The sequence below is a fragment of the Prionailurus bengalensis genome, chromosome E4 (genome assembly GCF_016509475.1).
Source record: "Prionailurus bengalensis isolate Pbe53 chromosome E4, Fcat_Pben_1.1_paternal_pri, whole genome shotgun sequence".
Lineage (NCBI taxonomy): Eukaryota > Metazoa > Chordata > Mammalia > Carnivora > Felidae > Prionailurus > Prionailurus bengalensis.
Window position 1 is genome coordinate 32,178,312 of NC_057360.1, and position 26,644 is coordinate 32,204,955.

The 26,644-nt window shown below is 48.4% G+C and overlaps 2 protein-coding genes across 4 annotated transcripts in view; one reads left to right on the plus strand and one right to left on the minus strand.

Moving 5' to 3' along the window:
• Positions 1-9,058, plus strand: part of KCNH1 (potassium voltage-gated channel subfamily H member 1) — a 381,430-nt gene extending 372,372 nt beyond the window's left edge. For both annotated transcript variants that reach the window (XM_043568866.1, XM_043568865.1), the window contains exon 11: positions 3,220-9,058. In XM_043568866.1, coding sequence (XP_043424801.1) covers positions 3,220-4,074 — 855 coding nt within the window. In that variant the 3' untranslated portion in view covers positions 4,075-9,058. The remainder of the gene's footprint in view (positions 1-3,219) is intronic.
• Positions 9,059-12,264: 3,206 nt separating this feature from the next.
• The window catches only part of HHAT (hedgehog acyltransferase), a 306,476-nt gene continuing 292,096 nt past the window's right edge, over positions 12,265-26,644 (minus strand). For both annotated transcript variants that reach the window (XM_043568904.1, XM_043568905.1), the window contains exon 12: positions 12,265-13,297. In XM_043568904.1, coding sequence (XP_043424839.1) covers positions 13,206-13,297 — 92 coding nt within the window. In that variant the 3' untranslated portion in view covers positions 12,265-13,205. The remainder of the gene's footprint in view (positions 13,298-26,644) is intronic.

Consider the following 26,644-nt stretch of genomic DNA (forward strand, 5'->3'; position numbering starts at 1 on the left):
TTAGTCCAGGACCCACGGGGCATCTGGTTGAAGAGCAGAGGATACGCTGCCCCTCACAAACGTCCACCACAGGTGCATATTACAGCCTTTGTCAGCCTACTGGTGTACTTCACTGCACAGCCTCTTGGGATCAGCTTTGTGCTGCCCCCTCAATATTTGAAGAAGTGCTTCCTTTTCTTTAGTCTTAGAATATCTCATTTCATGTTCAAGAGCTGCCTTAACCTTTGATGTTGAGAGAGTTGCTCTGAGGACCATGTGTGTTCCAAGCCAGCCCCTTCCTTTATACCATTGACTATGACATCTGTCGTTCCATCTTTCCAGGCAGAGGACATTCTCCCATTGATTCATTAGCTCATATGTGTCTTTTATTCATTTATTTATGCCACACATTATTTATTGAGGGCCCTCCAGGTACCAGGCATTTTCTAAGTGCTGGAAATAATGGAAAAAACAGACAATCCCTGTTTTCTTAGGGTAGATAATTTTTTTTTAATAGAAGATACAATGAGACATGCCCAATACTGTTCTAGGACCTCAGGGAGATTTCAGAGTTATAGGCGTCAACAACTGGTATCATGACTGGGAATGGCTGCTTGCAAGGAACAGAGCCTGACTCTACCTCAAGTAAAAACAGGATGATACTGTTAAAAACCAGGTGTCCTGCAGGACAAAAGGCAGGAAACGAGCAGTCAGCTCAGGCCACCAACTCTTGAGTACATGTGTGTTCTCACTCATCCTTTCTCTCTTCCCCCCTCTCTTCCCACCTTCCTTCCTTATTCCCATCTTCCCTCCTCCCCTCTGTAAGAAGGGATGTGCCTGGGGGAGGAAACGGATGGCAGGGCTACCACAGATGGACACAGGCCAGAGAGTAGTTAAGGCAGAAGAGAAGTTCGAGCACAGAAAAGGTGGTTGGTGTTGGGAGGCCAGAGGTAACTTAGACCTCCATGGAATCAGGGAAGCCTTTCTGGAAGAGGTGCTATTTGAGCTGGGTCTTGGTGTTAGGGGGATTTGGATGCCCAGTGGAGAGCAGGGGTCATTCCCAGAACAGAGCACAGGGGGCAGAAGCGGGGAGGGAGGTGGAAGTCTGGTACCTCAGAGCGGGAGGAGCAGGGAAGGTCCTGTTCCTTCTATTTATCATCCCTCCATCCCCGTGATGCCTTTCGTTGGATTTCTCTTCAGGTTGTTTTCCTGAGTCCCACAGATTGGATCTGCAGGCTAGACTATAGAAGTAGATGGGATATGGCTGAAGGGAACCAGGGGAGGCGGGGTTGTTAAATCACCACTGGGCAGGGCAGGCCTGGGAGAAATACTGCCCAGCACAGGTCAGAAAGTCATGCACTGTGACCCAAGGAATGTAAAGACTTCACCAGGTAGCAAGAGGAGCGACCGCATCCCACCCACCTGTTAGTGACCCAAGTGTAGAGTCATCCGGCATCAGGAGCTTTGATGGAGAAATCGGGTGACAGGTGTGAGCCAACGATTTGTTGATTGCATCTAGCAACTCAGTGTGTTGGACTCCTCTGTACTTATGGGCGCTGTAAAATCAATCTCGTCGGTCAGACCTGAGAACCTAATGAGTGGTGCCATCAGAGAGCTCTGGCCAGGGGGCTTCCTGGAGGAGAGGGTGAGTTATAAACCATCTGCACCTGGAGGTTAAAAAGGCAGAGGCCTTGAGATGGTGGGGGAAGGAGGGTTCATGTTAAGCATCTACAGTGGGCCTATGCTTTCACATAAGTAATCTTGTGCTGGCTTTACACCAAGTCACAATAGTGGGGATTTTCCCCACTCTTCAAGGAGGAAATAGACTCTGAAGGTAAGATGCCTGCCTGAGGTCACACAGCTAGGTGGCAGGGCTGAGATTTCTTTCTGACTTCAAAGCCTGTGGTCCTGGCATGCTACCATGTATGCCTCTCCAAGACCTGCAAGTCCTGTGGCAGGTCCTTGGGGCAGGGTCTGGGTTGGTCCGAGGCTGCCCGCACAGGGCACAGGGGTTTCCAGGTTGTGGTGATGGAAAAGCTGCTGCTCCCTTACACAGGCCTCTCCTCTGCTTCTCAGTGATCTCAGGACTGGTCCTCGGACTGGTGATTTATATAAAATAGACAACCTATTGCAGGTGGCTTCCCACAAGTTGAGAAGTGGGATGGGTCAAACGTGTCCCTGAGCGCATCTGCCACACTCAGTGTAAGCCAGAAATTACACAGCTTGCCTATCTATAATCAGAGGTCAGCACCGGGGAAAGCCCTGTAATTTATGGCTCTTGCTCTACTCAGCACCAGATTCATGGACAGTTTGCTGACTGTCCATCCTCTGCATGAAGCACTGTCATCATCAGTAAGTACCTGTTGGACGTGTAATGGGTCTGGGGTTTGATGACTTGGGTACAAGTCCCTTATAGCAAAATTCTATTTTATGTGACATTTAGCTACCCTGAAACCTTGGTTTTCCTCTTCTCTAAAATGGGAATGTGTCCCAGTGGCTTTACAGTGCTGCTGTAAGGAATACATGAAGTGACGTTAAAGTGCCTTACGAACCATCCAAATGGCTGTTAGTATTAGGACAAGCTCATGTGCAAAACCATGGGATCTTCCCCCGTGAGCAGCCTAAGGATGGGGAGGGCTTCTGTGTGAGACTTGCTTTTGCTTTCACGGCGAGCTGAATTTCATTTCACCAGATCTGCAGGTGGCAATGGCAGTCTTAGCTGTGGCCCTGCCTGGGGATTTGTCAGAACTTTCTTACCCTGCAATGTGGTGTAGACCAGGAGTGCTCAAACTTCCATGCAGAAGAGTCACCTGGAAAGCTTGTTACAGATTTAAGGGCTTCCTGTTGGGAGGTTCTAATACAGCAGGTCTGAGACAGTGGGCAGAAGAATGATTTCTGTAAAGCTCACCAGGTGACCCTGGACTGCAGGCAGGGGCCCAACTCAGGCACTGGGACAGTCTCCCGGAAGGAGGCCATCTGGCACCTCCAGCCTCCTGGCGTGTGGGGATGGAGAGGCTGAGGTTTGTTCCTCTTGAAGAGGATGACAGCAGGAGTCCCTTCCTTGCTGTGGGCAAGCTGGGAATGAGTGTCCTGGAAAAGGCAGGTGTGGGCAGTTCCCTGAGCAAAGCCCGGGGTGGCGCTGGAGGGATGCGAGCCCTCTGGGAGCCGCAGCCCTTGGTGGGGCGCTGACAGCCTGACGGCTGATGGGCTGAGCTTTGCTGTCCTTCTGTCTCACTCCAGATCGTGTTCCGGAAGATCAGCGACGTGAAGCGGGAGGAGGAAGAGCGCATGAAACGCAAGAATGAGGCCCCCCTGATCTTGCCCCCGGACCACCCTGTCCGGAGACTCTTCCAGAGGTTCCGACAGCAGAAGGAGGCCCGGCTGGCCGCGGAGAGGGGCGGCCGCGACCCGGACGACCAGGATGTGGAGAAGGGCGGTGCCGTCCCCGAGCACGCGGCCAACCACAGCCTGGTGAAGGCCAGTGTGGTCACCGTGCGTGAGAGCCCCGCCACGCCCGTGGCCTTCCAGGCGGCCTCCGCGGCGGCGGTGTCGGACCATGGCCGGCTGCACGCGCCCGGCGCTGAGTGCCTGGGCCCCAGGGCAGCGGGGGGCGACTGCGCCAGGCGCAAAGGCTGGGCCCGCTTCAAGGATGCCTGCGGCAAGGGCGAGGACTGGAGCCAGGTGGCCAAGGCCGAGTCCATGGAGACGCTCCCCGACAGGACCAAGGCGTCCGGAGAGGCCACCCTCAAGAAGACAGACTCCTGTGACAGCGGCATCACCAAGAGCGATCTGCGTCTGGACAACGTCGGTGAGGCCAGGAGCCCTCAGGACCGGAGCCCCATCCTGGCGGAGGTCAAGCATTCTTTCTACCCCATCCCCGAGCAGACGCTGCAGGCCACGGTCCTGGAGGTGAAGCACGAGTTGAAGGAGGACATCAAGGCCTTGAACACCAAAATGACAAATCTTGAGAAACAGCTCTCTGAGATACTCAGGATATTAACTTCCAGAAGATCCTCTCAGTCTCCCCAGGAGCTGTTTGAAATATCGAGGCCCCAGTCCCCAGAATCAGAGAGAGACATTTTCGGAGCAAGCTGAGTGGTCTAAAAAAAGAGTCAAAGACCAAAACCCACCGCCCTTCCCTGGACACCATCCCCACCACACACACCTACATGACCAACAACTTCCAAAGTAGGCTTTCCTGACAGAAAATCAAAATGGGACCAGTCGCTTAGGCACGCGTGCTCTTTCTCTATCTGGGCACAGATACGGGAAGAGGTGTGTGTTACCACCCTGCTAGATGACAGCTGTTTTCCAGCTGTCTGCACAATTTTGGAAGAGGGGGCATGCTGAGGGTATTTTCCTTCCTTTTTAATTTTTTTACTGCCACGATATTTGTAAAAGATGACAACCCACCAGAAAAGAAGAGCAGCTATTTGGGGATTGGTGGGAAAGCACTGGAGAACCCCTCATGTATATACCAGACTGGGCTCCTTCACCAAGACCCCAAAGACTGCGGTGGGCACAGGGATTTCCCAGCATTCCCTGTCCTTGTACAGCCCATGTCTGTTGTCACCTTATATTTACCCACAGTCATCATTTGTAACAAGCTCGGGACAAGGGGAGTTTGAGGGCCAGGGAGGTTAGGGCCTTGTGCCTTTCTGTCTTTAAGGCCGGAAAGCAGGGAGGTGCTCTGGGCGCCTCCTCGGCTCTCCTTTCCCAAGTGTAAGAGCTGCACGGGGCCCTTCAGGAGGCAGAGAATTTCTGGGCTGTGGTCGGCAGCTTGCTGTCACAGGAGAGGCCTCAGATGAACCTCTGGCCCTGCTCCATGCCACTGGCCTCATTGCATGGGCCCCTTTGCTTCTTTTCCTTCTCGGCCTCTTCCCAAGTGTTCCTGTGGCATTTCTCAGGGTGTGGGGCACCGGCAGGAAGGGTGATGAGCCCAGAGTTGCTTTACTAGCAAAGCAGACACACAGACACACACATACAACCTCAGAAAAACGATTGTAGCAAGTCCTCTGTTTATATTATGATTCTCACCGGGATTGATGGCCCTTCAGCAGTTTGCATTATGTCCATTGCATGGGGTCGTTATAGGATACTTGGGAGCCATGCCTGGCCTTATTTTAAAATTAACCTCTCTTTCTTTCACTAAAGTCAGTAGGATTTCAAGAAAAACCGCGAAGACGTCAGGGTCACGGTTGTACTTGCTTCAGGAGCAGAAGGAGAATGAGGTGGCAGTTTCTCAAGCTGTGTGAGGTGATGGACAGAGACGGCCATGGAGCTGTGGGCCCAGAGAAGGTCTGAGCTGAGAGGGACAGTCACAGAGCCACCTGTGGGTCATCCAGGTCCCTATGCCATGATGCTTGGGGACACTCCACGGCCTCCTAGTCACCTGGGGTCAGATTATTCACGTGCTCCTTTCAATGGCATCGGAGAAAGGAAAGAGGGCCCTCCCTGGCAGAGTGGAACTAGCTCAGGGGTTATGCCCTGCCCTAACAGTTGACAAGCAGGGTTGGAAGTTCAGCTCTAAGAACTAGCTTGGACAGAGTAGAATTAGGACCTGGACTATTGGTGACAGCAGGGACCCAGCCAGGGCGCTGGCTTTCTGCATGTGTCACACTGCAGCACCCTCACCCTTAGCGCTTGGTGTAGCTTAGCTATACAAATCCAGAACCGGTGTTAATCCCCTCAGTACCGAAGGGGACCTGCCAGGATGGCACTTGCCCTACCAAAGATAGAATTTCTGAAGGCCTCCTGTCTGGGCCCATCTCTCCCCTCGCCCTTTTGGTCCTGTTTGGTGGCCATGGCAGGTCCCAGGACTTGGCCCTCAGTTGTCTGGGCAGAATGGGGCTGTCCTCTCCTGGCTGCCAGCATTGGTGCAGATGGCCCTGGGGAACAGAGTCCAGGGGGTCAAGGGAAGGGCCCTTCCCCAGGGGTCCCCGTACACTTATGCAGCTTCTCATGGGAGGCTTACCAGGTGGCCGCTGGCTTCCTGAGGCTGCAGCATTATTAGATTTAGCCTCAGATGGCAGCATACAAATAGGAGGAAGTGTAACTTCCCAAGGCCTAGTCTTAACTGTTTGTGACTCTAGATAAAGCACTGAGACTTTCAGTCTCTTTGAGAAGCTGCCAACTCGTCCAGAGGCTATAAAATATCTGGAATCCCATCTGCCCCTAGAATGTTCTAGTTTGCTGTTCCTTAAAAGTGCTCATTAGCCTGCTTCTAAAGTTTAGTACCCACTACTTCTAGGTCAGGGCAAGGGCCCTGGATGACTCTATCATCCAGCTTCAGAAGCATGTGCCCAGCTCTCTGTGGGCTTGGTGACAGGCTCCTGTCCAGTACCCTGCAGGCCACTGGAGAGGGGCCCTTTCCTTCCCCACTAGCTCTGCCTGAGGGGACAGGCGTTTATTAAGAAATAACTCCCCATCTGGGTCTGAGGGGCAAAGATGCTAATATGCCAGGCTTGGAAGCCAGACCTGTTTTGGGGGGAAAATAAAGCTTCATGAATGTACTCCTGGACTGACTCCGAGGACATGAATCGGGCTAATGACCAGAAAAGCCTGGATCTGCGGTGGGAATGTGCTCATCTCAGGGCCGCAGGGCCCACACGTGTGCCTGTGGTGACAAATCCCCACAGTGTGGCCTGTACACGCTTTTAGTCTTCTCCACTTAAGGACTCCACTTAGGGACTTTTGCTTTGTTTCCTCTGAAAAAATTAGTTTCTAAAATGAGCCAAACCTTCTCTCCTTCCACGTTTATGACATGCACTTGGCCATGGACCACTTCGTGCCAACTACCTACTCTTGCCTGGACGCTGCTCTGGCTTCCTGAGCAAGGACCACAAGCTTCAGATACTGACTGAATCTTCCACTGTCTGGTGGCTGAATAGAGGTTAGGGAAACACAGAATTACTAGGTGTTGGACTTAACATTTAGACTTTAGAAGTTATGTTGAGATATTTACCTGTTTTTTGTTTTTTTCCTTCTTGAGGGAAGGGGACATGATGTATTACACCATTGCCCAGTACTTGCCAGTTACTTGATCTCGTACTTAAACTCCTTACCTCGGATGTTATTCGTAGGGTGGCTCCACTTCCCAGAGAGTGTCCTGACGGGCTGCTTTGGAGCAAGAGGTCTTGCCCCAGCAGTGGCTGCTTGTTGAACTTGCTCTCCCCCACCGACGGGGGAGTGCGAGTGAGGGCTGAGTCTATGAAATATGACGGCCAACGAGACGGAGTGCCTGTTCTCTGTGGAGGATGGGACCCCGGCACTGAGTGCTGCTGTCCGGTGCACCTGCAAAGGCTCCTCCAGTGACTATGCCAGGAATCCCCTAGAAAGGAGAGGGAGGCAGCCCTCTGGTTGAGAAGGTCTGGTCTAGTGCACAGTTTTGACATCTGCACCTCCATCCATACCATTCACTCATGCTTAGACCTCCTGGCTTGGTTCTAAGACGATTCCTTATATTCTCAACCTCAGAGTCCATCTGTGTGCAGAAAGTTTGTAGCCAGTATAGTAGGCAACCAGTGGCTTACAAAAAACAAAAACAAAAACAACCAGATGCTATGACAGCATGGGCCCAAGGGTTCCAAAGCTGTTTCCATTTCTTGTTATCCAATCCCTGGGCCTGTTTTACCCTCCACCCTCTAGATCCTGTGTGGTGTTACTGGCCAAACATCAGGCCCTTTTCTGGAATCTTCTTTCAGAAGCAGAGCTAGCATGGCTTAGAGTAAAAATGCACTCCACCACCACACCCCATCCAGCAACTTCCCCTCCAAATCCTTCGGTGGAAGGTGAAATAGGCCAAGTGTCAGAATTTTTGTTGAAGCCTCTGTAGGGACTAAAAGGATGCCTTAGGAGCACCCGGTGTAGGGAGAGCCTCATCTCCCCTTGTTGCATTGACCACCAAATGGCACATGCACTCTCTGGAAAATTGTAGGAGTCCTGGTGGAGATACAAATTGCTGTGCGTTTGATGAGTAGATTGTACAATGTTTTGCAATAAAGATGTTTAGCCTTAAGACCCTTGAATGGAACTCCAGCTGTGATGGAGCTGCCGACACCCTCCTCCTCCTCCTCCTCCCTCCTCACATCGTGTTGCTTTAAGAGGAACCCACTGAGGGCACACTCAGACCCCGGGGTAGCCTCTCTTCTGTCACTAAATCGTTGTACTGCCTTCTTGCTCGCTTCGATACAAATACCTTCACCAGCTCTTGTGCCCTCCAGCTGGGGGATTTCTCTGTCCCCTTAGCACCAACCGCAGCCATCAAAGAAAGCACCATTTTCTCACCCAAGGTATTCATGTTGAGAAGTGTTGACTTCCACTCCATCTGATACACAGTTCAAAAGAATCAATGTGAATGTGCAGCTTAAATTAGTTTCAAGTGAAACTTCATTCTCATGTGAGCAAGTCAGACTTACTCTGGAACCTCTAGAACTGGACTTGAACGCCCTGCAGGTGCCAGGCCCCATGGGTGCCCTCTCAGCCCCACCATTAAACTTTTCTTAGAGCCATTGTCTCTTTATCTGGGACTTCAGAGCCGGTCAACGGATCGAGGAGCTATTTAATGAGAAGTTCACAGATCTTGTATCAGGATATGAACAATGAGAAAGATCTTAAGATGCACCCTGCCCCAATGAATGTATTCTCTTAAAATTCAGACATTGTACTTGTGCATCGGTTGGAGACTGCCCACATCTGACGTTTCACCAATGCTGTAAGGACACTTCTACTCCTCAGCAAGTTTGTCAGCCTGGGGCTTCTCCTTATATTGACGCTCTTTTTATTGAGTTCCGCCAAATCCTTCACTGGGTTTTTCTTTTTCCTTTGCATCTGCCACTTTGTCCGAATGAGCATGAACAGACAGAAGTACAAATGAGCTGATACTATTTTTATGGTCAGTTGAGGATGCTGCCAGAAACTCCACTGTATGTGTGCCGCTTGGGAATGTTAAAAGGAACATGTGGGCCCCTCCATTGATAATACTCCCTTCTCAACATTTTTAAACAAGCACAAATGATATTTGTAAAAACAAAAAAAGTTTAATTTTATTTATTATGGTAATAAACTATTTTATACATGATACTTGCCTTTGCCTTTTCTTCTATAATTTTAAGGCACTGAATTGGGTGTTCTGATCTAAGATGCCAGAACAAGGATGGTACTTTGTATTCAAGAGTCTGAGAGGCTCTAATCTGGATACACCTGTAAGTGTGGTTTTGGAGAACTCAGAATTCTAGAGACACCAAGACTCTATGTCTAAATACGGCATAGCGAGAGGATGGTTGTGAAGGTGCTTTGCCATATGATCTAGACATAGAGCTGTGTCTGCCACACAGATGTACAGAGATGCCCTCAAAACCTGGCATCCTGGAAAGCTGTGGTACAACACATTGATTTAATGCTTATCTGAAGGTGGCCTCCCGAGGAGAGGTGAACTTTTAAACAATTTGGATTGAAATTTAAGATTTATGAAGGCTTCCCTGCCTTTTCAAATACAGTGTAAAAAACATAACCGCATCTTTTTGGAATGATTCCATAGCAACAGTGGTAGTTATGGGCTGTGCTTTAATTCATTGATGGTCTCAGAAGCTAGTAAGGTCGAGGGCTGCTTGCCCCTAAACCAACGAGTCTTCTCTAGCAGCCCTCACTTCTGCTCTGGTTTTAATAGGTATGACTTCCTGCTCATGGCAAGATTCTCCATAATACCGTCAACCTGAGTTCTTATTTAATACTACTGGACCACATTTCAAAAAGGGCACTTTTCTTTTTGTAGGGAGAATTTACCTCAGGATGAGGAATCTGTGGTCTGCAAGCCATATTTGGGCCTCTGCTTGCTCTCATAAGGCCACAGGATGAATACGGCATTTTTAATGACATCCTCCCTACAACCTATTATTTCATTATGTTGCAGAAAAGCATAATAAACATTAAAGGTGACAGTATTTAAAATTCCAAGTGATTTGATATTCATTCAAAAATCTCACCTAAAAAAAGGAATCTCACGTAATAAAGCACTGAACAGTATGTTCTTGATATATCTTCAATTGTGAAAAAAATCTCTTTGTGAATATGATTTTTATAATTAGAAGGACTAGTAATACAGAGCTAAGAAATAGATACTACATTCTGGGTGCCAAAGGGGTTTCAACTATTAAAAAGGGGGGATTTTGTTGGTTTTAAGTTTATTCACTTATTTTTTAGAGAGCACAAGCAGGGGAGGGGCAGAGAGACAAGGAGAGAGAGAATCCCAAGCAGGCTCCACACTGTCAGCCCAGAGCCCGATGCAACGCTCTCTCTCTCACTGTGAGATCATGACCTGAGCCGAAGTCAGATGCTTAAACGACTGAGCCACTCAGGCGCCCCTGTTGATTTGTTTTAGAATAAAACGGCTCAGGTCATGATCTCACGTTTGTGAGTTCGAGCCCTGCATCAGCCTCCACACTGGCAGTGCAGAGCCTGCTTGGGATTCTCTCTCTCTCTCTCTCTCTCTCTCAAAATAATAAACATAAAATAAAACAAGACAAAAAACAAAATAACTTCCCTGAAAAAGGGCCTCGGATTTCTCAATGCCCACTGAGAACGGCCAGCACCATCAAGATGATCTGGTTTCTCAACAGTTGGTCCTACTGGATGTATATGTTCTGGTACATTTGTTAGAAAGCAAACTCATTACGATTAATTTCTTATACTGGTCTACAATTATGTTATTATTTTAAATAAGCAAGTGAGCAGTCTCAGTTTTTTTAAGGGGAACACCGGTCCCGCTAAATTACTATCCTCCCAATACAGACATCATTGTATAATTGTACAGATGATATATTTTCTTTCTATGCCTGCAGTCTTTAATAGAACAAAAGGTTTTCTCCTGTCACTTCAAACAAATTAATCTGAAGGAATAATAAAATACCTTTAAGTCTTCCTGTACAGTCTCGAATTAGTCAAAATGGCCACGAGTTGGCTGCCCTTCAGATGTCTTGCTTGCCTCCTTGGGGATCATCTTGGCAATCCTGCTTGGAGCGCTCTGGCTTGCCCAGGGCTAGGTTGAGGTCAGAGGATCCTGGGGCTAGAAGTTACCTTGGGACATCGTCTAGTTGCTTTCCAGCCCCATGCCTGAAGTTGCCCAGGGCTGATGACTGTGGAAAGTGACATGTCACACGCTCCTCAGCTGGAACTGCTCTGTCTTCTCAGAGATACTTCAAGAGTCTCATTTAAAGTAACTCCAAGATTTTACTTCACATGCATGAAGAGAGACTTATTATTGTTTTCATATTATAGTTGGAGAACAGCAAGAGTTTGTTAAAATAAGAAAACAATGGTCCTAGAAAATCCACATGTTGGTTAACTGGGCCTCAAATAATTTACTAATTCTTGAGAACCACTCTAAATCATGTGATAGTTTAAAAGAAATTCAGGCTTATTACTTTCAAATATATTCACTGATTCTTCTAATACAGTTGAGTGAATGAATAAGCCTGTTTGTTTTTACATCAATGGTGTCTCTGAAGCGTTCAAAATTCTTTGTATTGTTTATACACGTACATACATTAAGACACTTGCCTACAATCATCTTCACATTCCTGTGTTTCCTTAGCCAGCCCTTTCCTTCCATGTGAACTTCAGCCAAACTCCCTGCAGCTGACCACAGTTCCTGAACTAGTATTGGTCCCTGATGTACTGTAATCATTTGAGTGCTCACTCTTCCCAGCACCTTGGAACCACCTGCCTGGGCCTCCTTCTCACTTACCAAGTCGGTTGCTGAGGCCACTGCTACCAGCCCACCTGCCCCTCTGGGTCTGTTCCTTGAAGGAGCCAACACCGGGTGTGCCCACTCCACACCATCCACCCTACAACTGCTCTTCCAGGCAGAATGGCTAGGAAGAACGGATGTCAGCAAGATGGCCGGTCCTGCAGTCTAGGAGTATCTCATTAAGTTCAAACCATAGCCACAGTAGATAACAAATATGAGATATGTGGCCAGACCAGGTCCAAGGGAACCTTTCATTCAATGACAATTTAATTCAGGTGTTTGAGATATATACTAAGTTTGCCCATGACGAGGTACACTATGTCTTGAAACCTCAAAGCTTCTTTACCACTTAGCACCTGCCCTCTCAAAAGAAAACCAAGAACCAAAACCTCCAAAGTCAAACAGACATATTCAGAATTATCTACCACTTGGGTCAGTGGCCTGTCATCACTTTCCAAAAGAATGAATAATTGAGACTTACGTGTTTCGATTTTAAGCATTTTCCTCAAAAAATAATTCAAAATGATTCTACAACTATGTAAATTATCAGTGTGATAGGAAAGGCTCCATTTTATTTGAAACAAAACAAAACAATGTGAACTACTGAGTGTAAACCACTGAGTAGGAAGATGACTGCTGGAGCTTACTTGCATGGAGAGGAGAAAAGACCACAGGATACCATGCTTACCCTTTGTCACTTACCAGATAGCACCTGTCTGTGGACACACTATCTCCTGGTTTCTTAATTCTGCTTCTATATTGGGAAATGAAGATTAACTGTCTGCTACAGGAACTGCCATATTTATACTTCTCAGTAAATCTAGGGCACAAAGCATCCAAATGTCAGTCACCTGGGTAGTGTTTAAATAACTGGTCTTCTGTACTGACCCCTTGGAAACCACAGGACATGTTGTATGTTCTTTGACTGGGTAACTAGAAACATGACATTGTCCCCGCCATGCTGGGGAGCTGAAGCGTGAAACTCAGACCCCAGTGCTGGTTCTAGCGACCATACTGCAGGACATGGGGAAGAGGTCATTTACATGTTACCAAAATGTTTCAGAAGGATGCTCAGTGGAGAACAGGCCTTATCACTATCAGGATTTCTGTGCTCTAATCGAGAAACATCTATTGCATGTAATTCTTAGTAAAGTAGAAAGAACCCAAAGGGCCACTGGGCCTGGGTTCTAGACCGCAACGTCACCATGTGCAGCTGAGCAAGATTCTCCTGCTCTGGACCCCTGCTTACTCAGCAGGAAAATGATGGGGGAGATGAGCTCCGGATCCCCAAAGTTAGAAGCCTCTCTGGTTGTCAATTTTCTATGAGAGCTCCAGCTTCCAGTCTTGGAGTGAGGTAACTTCAACAAAAGATGAACAGATCAAGCACTGGTCCCTCGGAGGTTATCTTGGTGTGCAAGGTCAGGGTGAAGCACCATTTGCTCGGAGGCCAGCGGTAAGGGCTGGCGTGGGCCAGGCAGCTTTAGTCCACCAAGTATGTCTGGGACCAGGCAATGCCTACATGGGAGTAGCAGTACAGGAATCCCAGGACAGAGAGTGTCACGTACGGCCAGCCTGCAGGGGGAGGGCAGAGATGGAAGAGCAGTTAGAAATGCCTGGGGTGGGACCTCCCACGGGTGCAAACTCTCCCCCTTTGGGGAAGGCAACTCAAGAAACACGGGCCTCGGTTGACACATTTAGACACACACCTCCCAGAAAGTGTGCTCTAACTGGAACGCCAACAACCCGAACCCTACATTCCCACTGGGGTCAGCATAAAATGAAGAGTGCACTATCTCAAATGGGAATTATATTTAGAAATAGGACAAGCTTTTAAAGAATACCTATTTAGAAAACTAAAGTATTTAATAATCAAAAAAGAAGAAAAGTCCACAAGACCCACAGTAAATCTCAAAATATAGATTGGCCGTCATATTGAATTGAGTGCCATCTGTAAGCACACAGAAGGGAGAGCCTAAATTAAACATTTGCTTTCAAAACTCAAAGCTTTTAGTGGTTCCTTCTATAAGTACTTGTCTTAGAATATCTGATGTTCTTTTCTTTCCTCTTCTTCTCCTCCTTTCCCTCCTCCTCCTCAATTAACAGCCCTTTCTGCTGAGTACTTGGCACTTAATTATCTCCATGCCTTCTACATGTTTCACTTACTCAAACATTTCTTGGGTGCTCTGGAGATCCAGAGGTGCTATGGAAGGTACCAGATGCCAAAATAGGTGATCCCACTCCAGCTCAGGAAAGAGACACACACACTACTGGGATTTATGAGCCATGTACTGTGTGCTAGATAATGATGTATACAGAGCACATTTCAACTGGGCCATGTGGGGTGAGCAAGAGTGTGTTAGATGGAAAGGGACAGAGATAAGCTGCCAGAGAGACTGCCAGAAGTGTATCACAGGCCACCCCAGGAACATGGATCATGGGTTTGTGGCTCCTGCTCGGGGAGGGGCAGGCAGGGTAAGGACAGAAGCAGGGAGGCTGCAGGGGGGAGCCCCAGATGGGCTTGCTACTCTACAGGCTCTCTTCCTACCATGTCAACAGTCAGCTGCTTATTAGTATTAATAAAAGTTCAATTAATATAGCATAGTGGTTAAATGTGCAAACTCTGAGGTAAAATTAAACATCAGTTCAAATCTTGGCTCTGTTACTTGCCATCTGTGTGACCTTGAGCAACTTAATGAGTCTCAAATGTAAAACTAAAAGGATAGAGCAACTTTATTAAGAGTCTTTATAAGATGCCATGAACTTGATTGCGTCCCCCTGCCAATTCATATGTTGAAGCCCTAACTCCCAGCGTGTATTTGGAGGTGGGGCTTTTGGGAGGTAAATGGGTTGAGGTCAGATCATGAGGGTGGGGCCAGGATGGGATTAGTGCCCTTATAAGAAGAGACACCAAGTCGGGGCGCCTGGGTGGCTCAGTCAATTGAGCGTCCGACTTCAGCTCGGGTCATGATCTCACAGTCTGAGTTCGAGCCCCGTGTCGGGCTCTGTGCTGACAGCTCAGAGACGAGGGCCTGTTTCAGATTCTGTGTCTCCCTCTCTCTCTGACCCTCCCCCGTTCATGCTCTGTCTCTCTCTGTCTCAAAAATAAATAAACATTAAAAAAAAATTAAAAAAAAAAAAAAAGAAGAGACACCAAGAGCTTGGTTTCTCTGTCTGCCATATAATGGCACAGTTAGTAGGTGACTATATAGAAGTCAAGAAGATGGTCTTCTCCAGGAACCAAATCAGCTGGCACCTTGATCTTGGACTTCTCCAGTCTCTGGAACTATGAGAAATAAAGTCTCTTGTTTAAGCCACCCAGTCCATGGTATTTTGTTATAATGCCCCGAGTTGACTTAAGACATAAGGAAGGAATGTGTGAAATGATGTAAAGGCCCACATGGTGCCTGGCCTACGGTGGGCACTAAGGAAAGGTGGCAATAATGCTGGAGAGAGGGCGCAGAAGTCTTTCTCCACCAAAATTCGAGTGACAACAGAGAGGCCCAGCTCCGGTCTTCCTCTGAACTCATTTCAAACTTGCTTCCTTAGACTAGCTTGGTACCAGAATTCTCCTAGGCCCTCAAGGCAAGACAAGTGAGGGGAGCAGAGGACTCACAAAAGCCTGGCTCTAGGACCAGCCCTACAGTCCTACCTACTGTCTGCTACTCAGCCAGTGTATTTGTTTCCTGTGGCTGCTGGAACAAACGACCACAAACTTAGTGGCTTCAAACAACAGACATTTATTCTCTCATACTTCTAGACACTAAAAGTCTGAAATCAAGGTGTTGCAGGCCATCTCTCTCTAAAGGTTCTAAGGGAAACTGCTCCCTTACCTCTTCCAGCTTTCGATGACGCCAGACATTCCTTGGCTTATGGCAACATACCTTCAATCTCTGTCTCTGTCTTCACGTGTCCTTCTTTCCTATGTACCTCTGTGTCCTCTATTCTTATAAGGAAGCCGGTCATTGGATTTAGGGCCCACTCTAAATCCAGGATGACTTCTTCTCAAGACACTCAACTAGTTACATCAGCAAAACCCCTATTTCCGAAATGAAGTCACATTCTGAAGTTCCAGATGGACATGAATTTGGGGGGCACTATTCAGCCCAGTAGAGCCAAGTACGTTTTCAAACTTCAAAGTGGACCCATCCTGCCTGGAGGCCCTCTGATCTCTTACCTCTGTGGCCCAGACACAGATGCCAGGAGTCCTTTCAACATCTGCTCCTCAGTGGGCTCAGGGAGCAGAAATCAGGGAGGGGGCTTTGGGCACAGAAAGCAGTCCCAGACTTCAGCTGTGTTTAGGGTGACACATTGGCAGGTGTTTGGTAAACACAGAACCCGGAGGCTGGCTATGGAGGTGGGAGAATGGGGATGTTTTACTTACACAAAGCTGGGACTGAGACATTGGACAGCTGTGTCCAGCCCCATGGCTACAAAGCTTTCACATCCCCGTGAAAGCTTCTGGCCAGCACACAGAACTGGAAGGAAGAACAGCCCTAACGCTGCCCAGAAGTGAGGCGTACACGTGTTCAGTTTGGACCACAGCCGGGCCGTGAAAATTCCCTCTACCATTAACTGTATGTCATTTGCAGAGGCAGGCAGACAGCAGTTAGCAGACTTGGAATCCTGACTCTCCTATGAGACCCTAGGAGGGCTTCCGTTTCTCCATCTACACAATGGGAAATCAAAGATAAACAGAAGCACATGAAATAAAATAAGATCGCAGATTTGACAGTGCTTTTAAAAAGTGTTTCAAGGGGCACCTGGGCGGGTCAGCTAGTTAAGCATCAGACTCTTGATTTCAGCTCAGGTCATGATTTCAAGGTTTGTGGGATCAAGCCTCACATCAAGACCTACACTGACAACGTGGAGCCCGCTCGGGATCCTCTCTCACCCTCTCTCTCTGTTTCTCCCCCAATCACACGTGCACACACTTGTGCGTGCTCTCTCCCTCTCTCTCAAAATAAACATTTAAAAGATAAATAAAAAGCGTTTCAAAAATGCAAAGAATTACTACAGAACCATCTGAGAAGTCTACATGTACAGTGTATGAAGCAGTTGCGAATACATAGCTTTCTGGCCTTTTTAACATGAGTGCTCCTACAGATAGTAACCCCAGTGTATACTGGATGGCAGCCAAAGACCCCTTACCTTTTCCTGACCTCAGGAGCAAGATATGTGATGGTAAGGAAAAGACAGATTCCACAAGTCACCCTTCCACAGCCTTCAACCAGCGTTTCATGAGCATTTTCTGTGTTTCCGGTCCTCTCCTAGACATCAGACATCAACATCACCCTCTGTGGGGTGCCTGTAGGCACAGGGTCTTTGACTGTGGCAGCTGCTAACGAAGCACTGATGTGATCCAAGTGTGGGGGATTGCATAGGGAAGAGCCTCCTCTTTATCAGGGCTCAGATGATCACAGAATAAGACACTGGGATGGGCTGGCATTCTGGCAACGTTCAAGGTTTGTCATCCAGGCTTGTCATCCGTTAACAAAAAAGATGGTGTCAACAAGGGTTCTTCGCTGCCAAATGAACACAGACCTCACCCTGCAGCCCTCACTACCCCTGGCCCTTCCCCACTCTGTGTTCTCCTTCCAGGGTCTCCTTTCTCACCAGGATTTCCGATCTACAGCGTCCGGTCAACTCCCATACCCCCACATCCCCAACCCTGCGCGAGTGCACACAGACATACAGACCCACACACGCGCACACGTCCCATTAACGTAGCTCATAAAGCCTGGTGGGAAGTAGGATATTAGTCAAAGGAAAAGATCCTTCTTAAGACAGTACTTTAAGGCCAAGCCCCCTGCACACTCAGCATATTCATGGCTAAGCTCCCAGACTCAGTGATATGTCCCAGTGGGCTTTTGATACCTGGACCTGTTAAGATCGAAACAGCTGAACAGTTTTAGCAGATGACACCTAAGCAGCACTGGACATATCACAAACAGGAATCCAGCAAGCCAGACGACAGTTGCAAAAGATTGGGTAATATAGTTAATAGGGCATATTACTTGACAGATAATGCACATAAGTAGGATATACAGCACAACAGATTCAATTAAGAAGATCAATGTAGATGGTATAATAGATGGAGTTAATAGGATGGAGGTGGTTGGATCATGATATTGTTAATAGGACACTGGTGAGTTGTATAATAACTACATCTAATGAGAATAGGTAGGACACAGAGGGAAATGTCTATAGCTAAAAGAAAGCAAGCAGTGTAATTTTACTTGAGGTTATTATGGCTGAGCAATTTTCTGAGCAATTACATCAGTCTGAAAAGACAGGAAAGGCCGAGGCTCAGAACAGTGAAGGAAAAGACCATCATCATGCAGGGCCGTGACAAGTCAAAGAATATATCAGATTGGTTTTCTGGAAAGTGATGGGATAATCAGAACAAGAAGTCTAATGAACACCTTTGTTTAAAAGGTAACGTTGTAAAATGATTGCAGCCACCGTGGAAAACAGTAGGGAGGTTCCTCAAAAATTAAACACAGAGGGGCGCCTGGGTGGCTCAGTCGGTTAAGCGTCTGACTTCAGCTCAGGTCATGATCTTGTGGTTCATAGGTTCGAGCCCCTCATCAGGCTCTGCACTGACAGCTCGGAGCCTGGAGCCTGCTTTGGATTCTGGGTCTCCCTCTCTCTCTGCCCCTCCCCTGCTCATGCTCTGTCTCTGTCTCAAAAATAAATAAAAACATTAAAAAAAAATTAAACACAGAATTATCACATACATACCCAAGAGAATTCAAAGAACCAGCAGAGAGATTTGTGCACCCTTGTTCACACTAGCATTACGTACAATAACCAAAAGGTGGAAACAACCCAAGTGTCCCCTCACAGACGAATAAACAAGATGTTGTCTGTACATATAGTGGAATGTTAGCCTTAACAAGGAAACCCTGTCGTAGGCTACAACATGGATGAACCCTGAAGACATTATGCTAAATGAAATAAGCCAGACACGAAAGGACAAATACTATACACGAGGGACCTAGCGGATTCAGATTCCTAGAGACCAAAAGTAGAATGGAAGTGGCTAGGAACTAGGGGACTTATTGGAGTTATTGTTTCATGGTGCAAGAGCTTCCGTTTTGCAAGATTAAAACAGTTCTAGAGACAGACAGCGGTGATGGCTGCACAGGAATGTGAATGTGCTTGATACCGGTGAACTGTTCGCTTAAAAAACGGCTAAAATGCTGAATTTTATGTTATACATAATTTACCACAATAGACAATTCTATGCTGAAAGAAGCCATTGACAAAATAATACATACCATATCATTCCATTTATGTAAAACGAAAATTGATTTGGAGTAACAAAAAGCTCCTTAGTGGTTGCCGGGGGGCTAGGACAGAGGGAGGGACAGATTACAAAGGGAGCACTAGGAATCTTTGGGGATGATGAAAACGTTTTGCATCTTGATTATGGGAATGTTTTCAAGGGTATATATAACTGAAAAAGACCTTAAATGGTATTTTACTGTGCACAGATGATTTCTCAATCTCAAAGTTGTAAAAAAATTTTCAAAAATGAAAAAAAATTTTTTTAAGATAACACTGGAACATTACCGAATCACAGACTTGCAGTTTTCTGCTGCTAGGCCATATACGCCCTAAGGTATTCAAACAAAAGATGCAGATGCAAGAAGAACAATTCACTTTTGAGATGACGGTGGTCTGCAATCCTTCAACTCCCTAGGGGCAGGAGGACAGGCTGCTTGGAGGACCGAGCAGTGGGCTCCCCTAATCATGCTCTCTTCCACTGGGCCCTCTGAGTGGGAGGAGAATGCTAAGAGCTTTTACTTAACTATGCGGACACACTCAGCAGCTGAATCAGCACAAATCCCTATCCCAGGGAAGAAATCAATCCTTCCTAATGGGAGAGGAGTTAATTGAGTTGCTGAATTGTGTATGAGCTATCAATTACCCCATCAAAGGCTCACTCAGCTGTCAGTTTGGGCAACACTCCTAAGCCTGTGACCACCATCTTGGCTTTAACAGGGCTTTTTCAAAGGCCACATCCTACTGCTAAACGTTTTTATTATTTATTTATTTACTTACTTACTTACTTATTTTTAATGTTTATTTATTTTGACAGAAAGAAGAGAGAGAGAGAGACAGACAGAGCATGAGTGGGGGAGGGGCAGAGAGGGAGGGAGACACAGAAGCCAAAGCAGGCTCCAGGCTCTGAGCTGTCAGCACAGAGCCCGACGCAGGGCTTGAACTCACAGACTACGAGATCATGACCTGAGCCAAAGTCGGACGCTCAACGACTGAGCCACCCAGGCACCCCATGCTAACAGTTTTTAGAAGAAAATGGCTGGTGACCAGCGCATGAACAAACTTTGCAGGGAAGGCTTTTTCCTGCCCTTGCTGCCAGTCCCCCAGCACCATAGTCTCTGTCATTGTGGGAGTAGTTTATAAAGAATATGCAATCTACTACACAGTTTACAAAGAATATATAGTCTTGTGAATCCTTACAATACTCCAAGATAGAAATCATTAACCTATACTAATATTCTTGCTTGAAGCCACACTGCCTCAAAAGGGCCCAGAGTCCACATCCCAAGTCCAGAATGTCAGGCTGAATCCTATTTCGAGAAAAGTCCGAAGGATTTCGGCCTGTCCTTTTATTTTTATCTATAATTATCTGTCATTAACAACGAACTAATGCCCTAGCTTCCTCCTTCTATCCACCCAGGCAAGTTCTCTAGCCAGAGGCTCTGATGCCCTGTTGTCCATTGACTTTCTTGCTCATCCACCTCTCAGTTGTCACCTTGCTGGGTAAAGGAACACTCTCAGCTTGGCATGAGGATCCCTAGAGCTGAAAAGACGGACTCACTTTCTGGTCCCATGGAACACCAATGTCAGTGACTCAAAACCATTCATTCTAAGAGAGAGGAGGTTCTTATTATTCCGGAGAGCCACTGGGCTACAAAGGAAACAAGTCTCACTCCCCAAACTCTCCTTGGTTGAAACCTAAGCCTGCAAACGTGAAGGATGTATTATGATTATTAAATGCCACCAACATATCCAACCATATCCCTGCGGATGCAGGCGCATATGTAAGAGCCCACATTGCCATCCTGGTGAAGACAGATAGGAGGCTGATGAATTTCAACCTCCACACAGCCTTTGTGAACGGGGAGGCTCAAAGAAGGATATCCAATGGGGAAATGGAATCAAGAGGTGATTCCAGGAGACACTGCAGAAGACAGAGTCATACGACTTGGTGACTGATGGATTTGGGAAAACAAAGAATAGACTCGCTCTCACTGACACTGAGCACTGCCTCACATGGTACACTCAGGGTGGACATTCAGCTAGTACACCTCAGAGAGATTCTACCTAACATTAACAGGCTGATTCACTACCCCGCTAGTCAGTAAAAGCCATGGTCCCAGCTGTTCCCTCATGACCGTTCTCTAATAACACATCAAAAGAGGTAAACACCTGGTAAACACATGTGCTCCAGGCACATGGCTGCCGTCTCTTTGGATTGACTGGTCTGTGCCCATGCCTTACACTTGTTAGATATTTTGAACACCAGCTCCCTACCCCGTACATTGGTGACATCTATTCCAAGGCCAGCAGAGGTGAAGTGTTTCTCCCCTTAGAGAGCTAGCTTGGGCAGCCAACTCTGGTCCGAGGGTGCCGGCTTGGGGTCTGAGAAGGACCAGTGTCCCTGCGCCCTGGGGTTCTCTGCACCACCCTGCCAGCCTCACTGCTGTCATTTCATTCATTATTCACAATAACTTCACACGCCGTTGCCTTTGTTAAAAGAGCTAGGTCCTGACAGCCTTTATTTTTAACAATATTCAGGCCTGATGGGGGCGGAAATGATGAGATGCCTGGGTAGCTTTATTTAAATCTCATTTACTCCAGTAGTCCCAGACCAGAGATCATGTGGAGCCATTCATCAAACAGTCCTGGCCTGGAGACCTTCCTTAACAGCTCAATTTAGGGCTGGAACCTTAATAAGGCTATAGGGCAGGAGCCTTTTCCCATCAGAGGGCTACCTTATCGAGGGATACACAGCAAGAGCAAAGCTGCCCAGGCTTCGAAGCCTGTGAACTGCCGGGTCTGTTTTCAAACCCATGGGGATAGGGACGGAAGGGCTGAGGAACAGGCTCTGGCCACGTTAGGGTTAAATAACAATTTCTTACCTCCATATAGTTTACAAACCTGGGTCTCGAACCCAGGTTTCGAGGCCTTAGTGTTTTTCCAAAAAAGGCTCCGCTGCTTCTTTCACATCCTTTCATGAGAAAGGAGGACTGGATGGTTCTTATCTGTTCATGAAACTAAAGCACGAAATCCTAGGGCACTGGTTTTCTAACGTAAGCCCGCGTCAGCACCTGGAGAACACCTTAAAAGAGAATACACGGCTCTGATCCAGGGGGCCTGCGGTGGGCCTGAGATTTGCATTTCTAACGCATTCCCAGGTGAGGTGGATGCTGCTGGTCCAAGAGCCACATTTTGGAAACCATTGTTCTAGGGGAACTGTTCTAGGGGGCACTGTTCTGAGGGAAGAATTTTGTACTAACAGTTGTTCATAAACTGGGCTCCTTCCCGGAACAGAGGAGACAGATGGTTATGGAGCTTTATGTTATCAGGTACCTTGCTGGGCGCACTCCACATTCTCACAGCCTCCTTACCGGGCAGGTATTATTAGCCCCACTTTGTAGAAAAAGGAAACTGAGGCTCAGAGAAGTAAAGTAAGTTTCCCAAGGTGTAAGAGCTAGTTGGTCATCATGCCAAAGTGAGACTTAGGGCTGTGTGACTCCAACTCCACTTGGCCACCTAAGCTCCCAAAGCCATAACCTGGGCCACATGACGGAAAAGGCCCACACCGGGCGCTTGCCTCCTGGCCTGGTCCCTCTCCGTAAATTCTCTACTCCTGGTGCCTAAGGTAGCAGCAGGGAGGGAGAAGGAGCAGGGTTCTATTTTCCGGCATCATCCACCACTAAGTCACTAGGTCACATGTCTTCAGAAGCCACAATCTCTCCGTTTTTGTCAAGGGGGACAAAGAAAGCACTGATGAACATGTTTATCCTTCGTCTTGTTGAGAGCCTAACTTAGGTTGTATCCATTAAAGAGCATGTTCCCAGGGGCATTTCGGGGACTCTGTCGGTTAAGCTTTCAGCTCTTGATTTTGGCTCAGGTCACAAGCTCACGGTTTGTGGCTTCAAGCCCCGCATCGGGCTCTATGCGGATAGCATGGAGCCTGCTTGGGATTCTCTCTCTCTCCCCCTCCCCTGCTCACACACTCTCTCGCGCTCTCTCAGATATAAACTTAAAAAAAAAAAATAAAAATTAAGAGCATGCTCCTAATGCCTGAGTGCCCTTTTATTAAAATTGTCAGAGCCACGGTTAATTGGCCTCTGTCATGGGCTGAGCCTCCACGAAGTATCTAGAAGGGAGATGCAGAGGAAGGGGTAGCTCCAAACCCCCTCCGGGAGCTTCCTGACCAAGAGCTGTTTGCCAGGCGCCGTGTGCACCTTTTAACCGGCACAAACAGCGGTCATTAATAAATCACGTTGTTCATGGTCAATTTCACATCCTGATGCAGCCAACCTAGGCTGCATTTTTCATCCTTTCCTACCTCCCGGTACAAGCCTGGCGGGCAGAAGCTTACTGAAGCACTCACTTCCATAAAGTAAAATCATTTCATGTGAAATTGAGGAAGCGGGGGAACAAGCCAAAGCCACTTTTTCTTACTCTGACAGCGTAAGTAGATGGCAGTGCTGAGAAAACGCATATTTTCCCTCTCTGGGCCAAATGGGTGAGGACTTGCTTCCCAGAAAACTGTCCCTGCAGTTGGTGCCACCGTCCCAACTCCCACCACTGGGACCAGCGGCTCCACAATCAGAACACGCTTCCCAGCTGTTTCTCTTCCTTAACCTGTGTTTTTAATACAGTCTAATTAAGGCTGTTGCTCGTTGTTAATTCATGGCCACACTATGTAACATGGCAGACACGGCCTAACAAAGGAGCGCTCATGAAAGGCACTTCCCTCAAACAAAAGGATGTGCACAGGGCGGATCAGGCTCCCGGTCACACAGCCCGGACAACCACTCACCCACAATGGTGTTTATGAGGCACCTACTGTGTGCCCGGCATTGAGACAGGCCACCTTGCTCCTTGTCATATGAGCAGCGTGTGCCTTCATCTGAGGTCTGTGAGCAGGTGCCCCTGAAGGCTTAGGGTGCCACCCGGGGTCCAGAACACTTCACCTGACCCTCCAGTCTTGGTTCCTCAGCTCCATCATCCAAATGTACATATACGGAGACCCGCGGATAAAACATAGCGGAGACAAGATTCTCAAACAACCGCAGAGGCTAGGGGGATGGGCTGCCACAAGTAAGTTGAAATGTCACTATGATAAAACAGCTGAGCCTCACGGTTTTTGTTTTCTAATCCAGCTATGCAAATATGGGATGGAGGAGGCCCGGGAGCACCTCACGGGAGCAGGGGCTGACGCACCTGGCAATGTTTCTGTGGGAACACAAAGACTCTGAAGAAGACAGCTGCCTGCGCATATATAAAAGTCCGCCCCTAGAAGAGGTCTGAGGAGACATCTGCACACCTCGGAGGGTAGAGCTGTGGGGAGGGGGAGACTCTCTGGGGGGCAGAGGCACACTTTGGCAGTGGGAGCCCCCAACCCCACAGAAGCTCAGGAGACAGCGGGCTTCTTCCTGTAGGGAATGCAGCAGAGGCAGACAAGGAGGCCCGGGCACAACGGAGGAGATGCCTCTTTCACACCAGAAGCAGAACCAGGTCTGAGAGTCCATGAGTCTGCTTGTCTCTTCCCAGGGCACTAGGACCAGGGTGCGCATGGTACACGGGCAGTGGATCACGATGAGACGGGACAAACACAGATACAGTTGTGGACGTCTGAGTCCTCATTCACAAGACTCCCAAGTCCTGCTATAGGTGACTAAAAATAAAAGTTGTTGCAAAACCCCTGAACGATCTGAAGGCCGTTGACAGGTACGCCTGGGAGAAGAGGCCCCCGGCATCTACTGGCCATGAACACCTAGACTTTGCCAAGGGACAGCAGGGCAGGAAGTCACTCCAGCCACACCCAGTCTCCTACCACCCCCAAATGAATGTACCAGAGAGAGCTGGAAAGGACGAGAAAGAGAGCGATGCCTACACCATATGAATATCTGAAAGATGATGTCAGTGATGTGTCTGACATGCTCTTTTCCAAAAGCAGTTGTTACATAAAGGGCTGCAAATTACTTGACTTATATTTCTCAGCAAAAACAGAAGAATAAAAGCAGGGCCTCAGTGGTAGTGGTGGCTGCTCTTCCCGGAGCTCTCAGCAGGGGCAGTGGGCTGAACTCACCACCAGCCCCTCGGGAAGAGGAAGGAACCATCCGTCTGCCTGTCAGCGATGGTCTTGCTCTCACCTGCTGCTCCCACTTGCTGCGTCTGCGGAATCTATTTTGCTCACCTCCGTGCTGAGGAATGGGTGGGTTTGAGCGCTGCAGGTATCAGGGACCAAAGAGGCCATCTGTGCCCCATCTTCCAGCGCCGCTGCTTGACCCAGCGGCCACCCCCACCCTCTGCCCTGTTCCTGCAACCTGGCACAGGCAGGCCGCCTGTGTCTGGGGTGCAGTGGGGGGCAATGGAGCAGACCACAGACCTGGCCTCATTCGTGCCGACTTGAACCACCTGAGCTGCCTGGGGCCTTCCTGAGAAGGGACTTGGCAGAAGCACAAAACAGCTCTGAGATTAGTTCAGAAAAACATGGCTCCAACATTTACAAGTGGGATTTTGAAAAGGCCTCTCACTTCCTAGGTGTCAGTGTATAGAGAGGCGTGGGAAACAGGTAAGCATGGGCAGGCTCAGGGGATACTCTGGCAGCAGCAGGGTCCACGTGACACCGTCCAGCCAGCTGGCCTGAGAGCGGGAACCAGCTTGTTTGTCCCGCAGCAGCTGGGACAGTCGCTCAGAGCAGCTCAGTGCTCAGGTGGTCCCGGGCACCAGGAGAAGGCAGCACAAGGAGAGGCCGACTGTAGCCTCAGGACTGGGTTCTTCTCTGTCAAAGAAGCATCAGGGCTTCCCAGGGACGACGCAAGGGCTCTGTTTAGGGGAGGGAAAGGAACACAAAAGACCCCCCAGGACTCTCCCATCAAACCCACATGTGCTGGAGCCCCTGGGCTCTGCCCAGGGCAAGCAGAGAGGCACAGAGCTGCCCTGCACCACAGCTACTCCTCCCCTGCAGGAGCATGGGGCAAACACAGCCACCTGGCCCAAGACGGCAGCCAGAGTCAGTGTCACATGGCAGGCGGGGGGCTAGCGACGGGGATGTGTGTGCAACTGGAGGGTGAGAGAAAGCCACATGCACGTGCAAGGTAGATTCCAGTGAGGCTGGCCAGCTCCAGGCACCATGTTTCACAGGAGACACTGCCACACAGAAGCCACATCAAGGCAGGTCTAGAAGGGCTCCAGAGCATGGGCATGCTGATAAGTCAGAGTTTAGTCTGGAAAGAGACCACAAGATCATATGCAAAGGGAATCAGACTTATTGTGTCCCTCTGGAAGACAGAACTGGACCACAGACTGAACTTACAGGAGGTAGACTCTGGCTGCCATTGAAAGGAGCAAGTACCAGGCAGCACCTCCCCACAAGGCGGGCATCCCGGGCTCCCATCCCTGTTAGCATCAGGCAGAGTCCCCGAAGATGTGTCTTGGGGACGGCAGTCTCTGATGGGAGTGGGACTAGAGGCCCCAGGGTAATTTCTTCCTCTCAGACATTACGATCCTATGAAATTCCAGCTCTCAAACCATCCTGCCCTCCCCCACACCTTAGGAAATGTACAGACAAAGGCTGAGGTCAGACTAAAAGCCCCTGTGTCAGGAGCAGGGGAGGAGGGACGTCCTGTCTGTACTGGAAACAGAAGG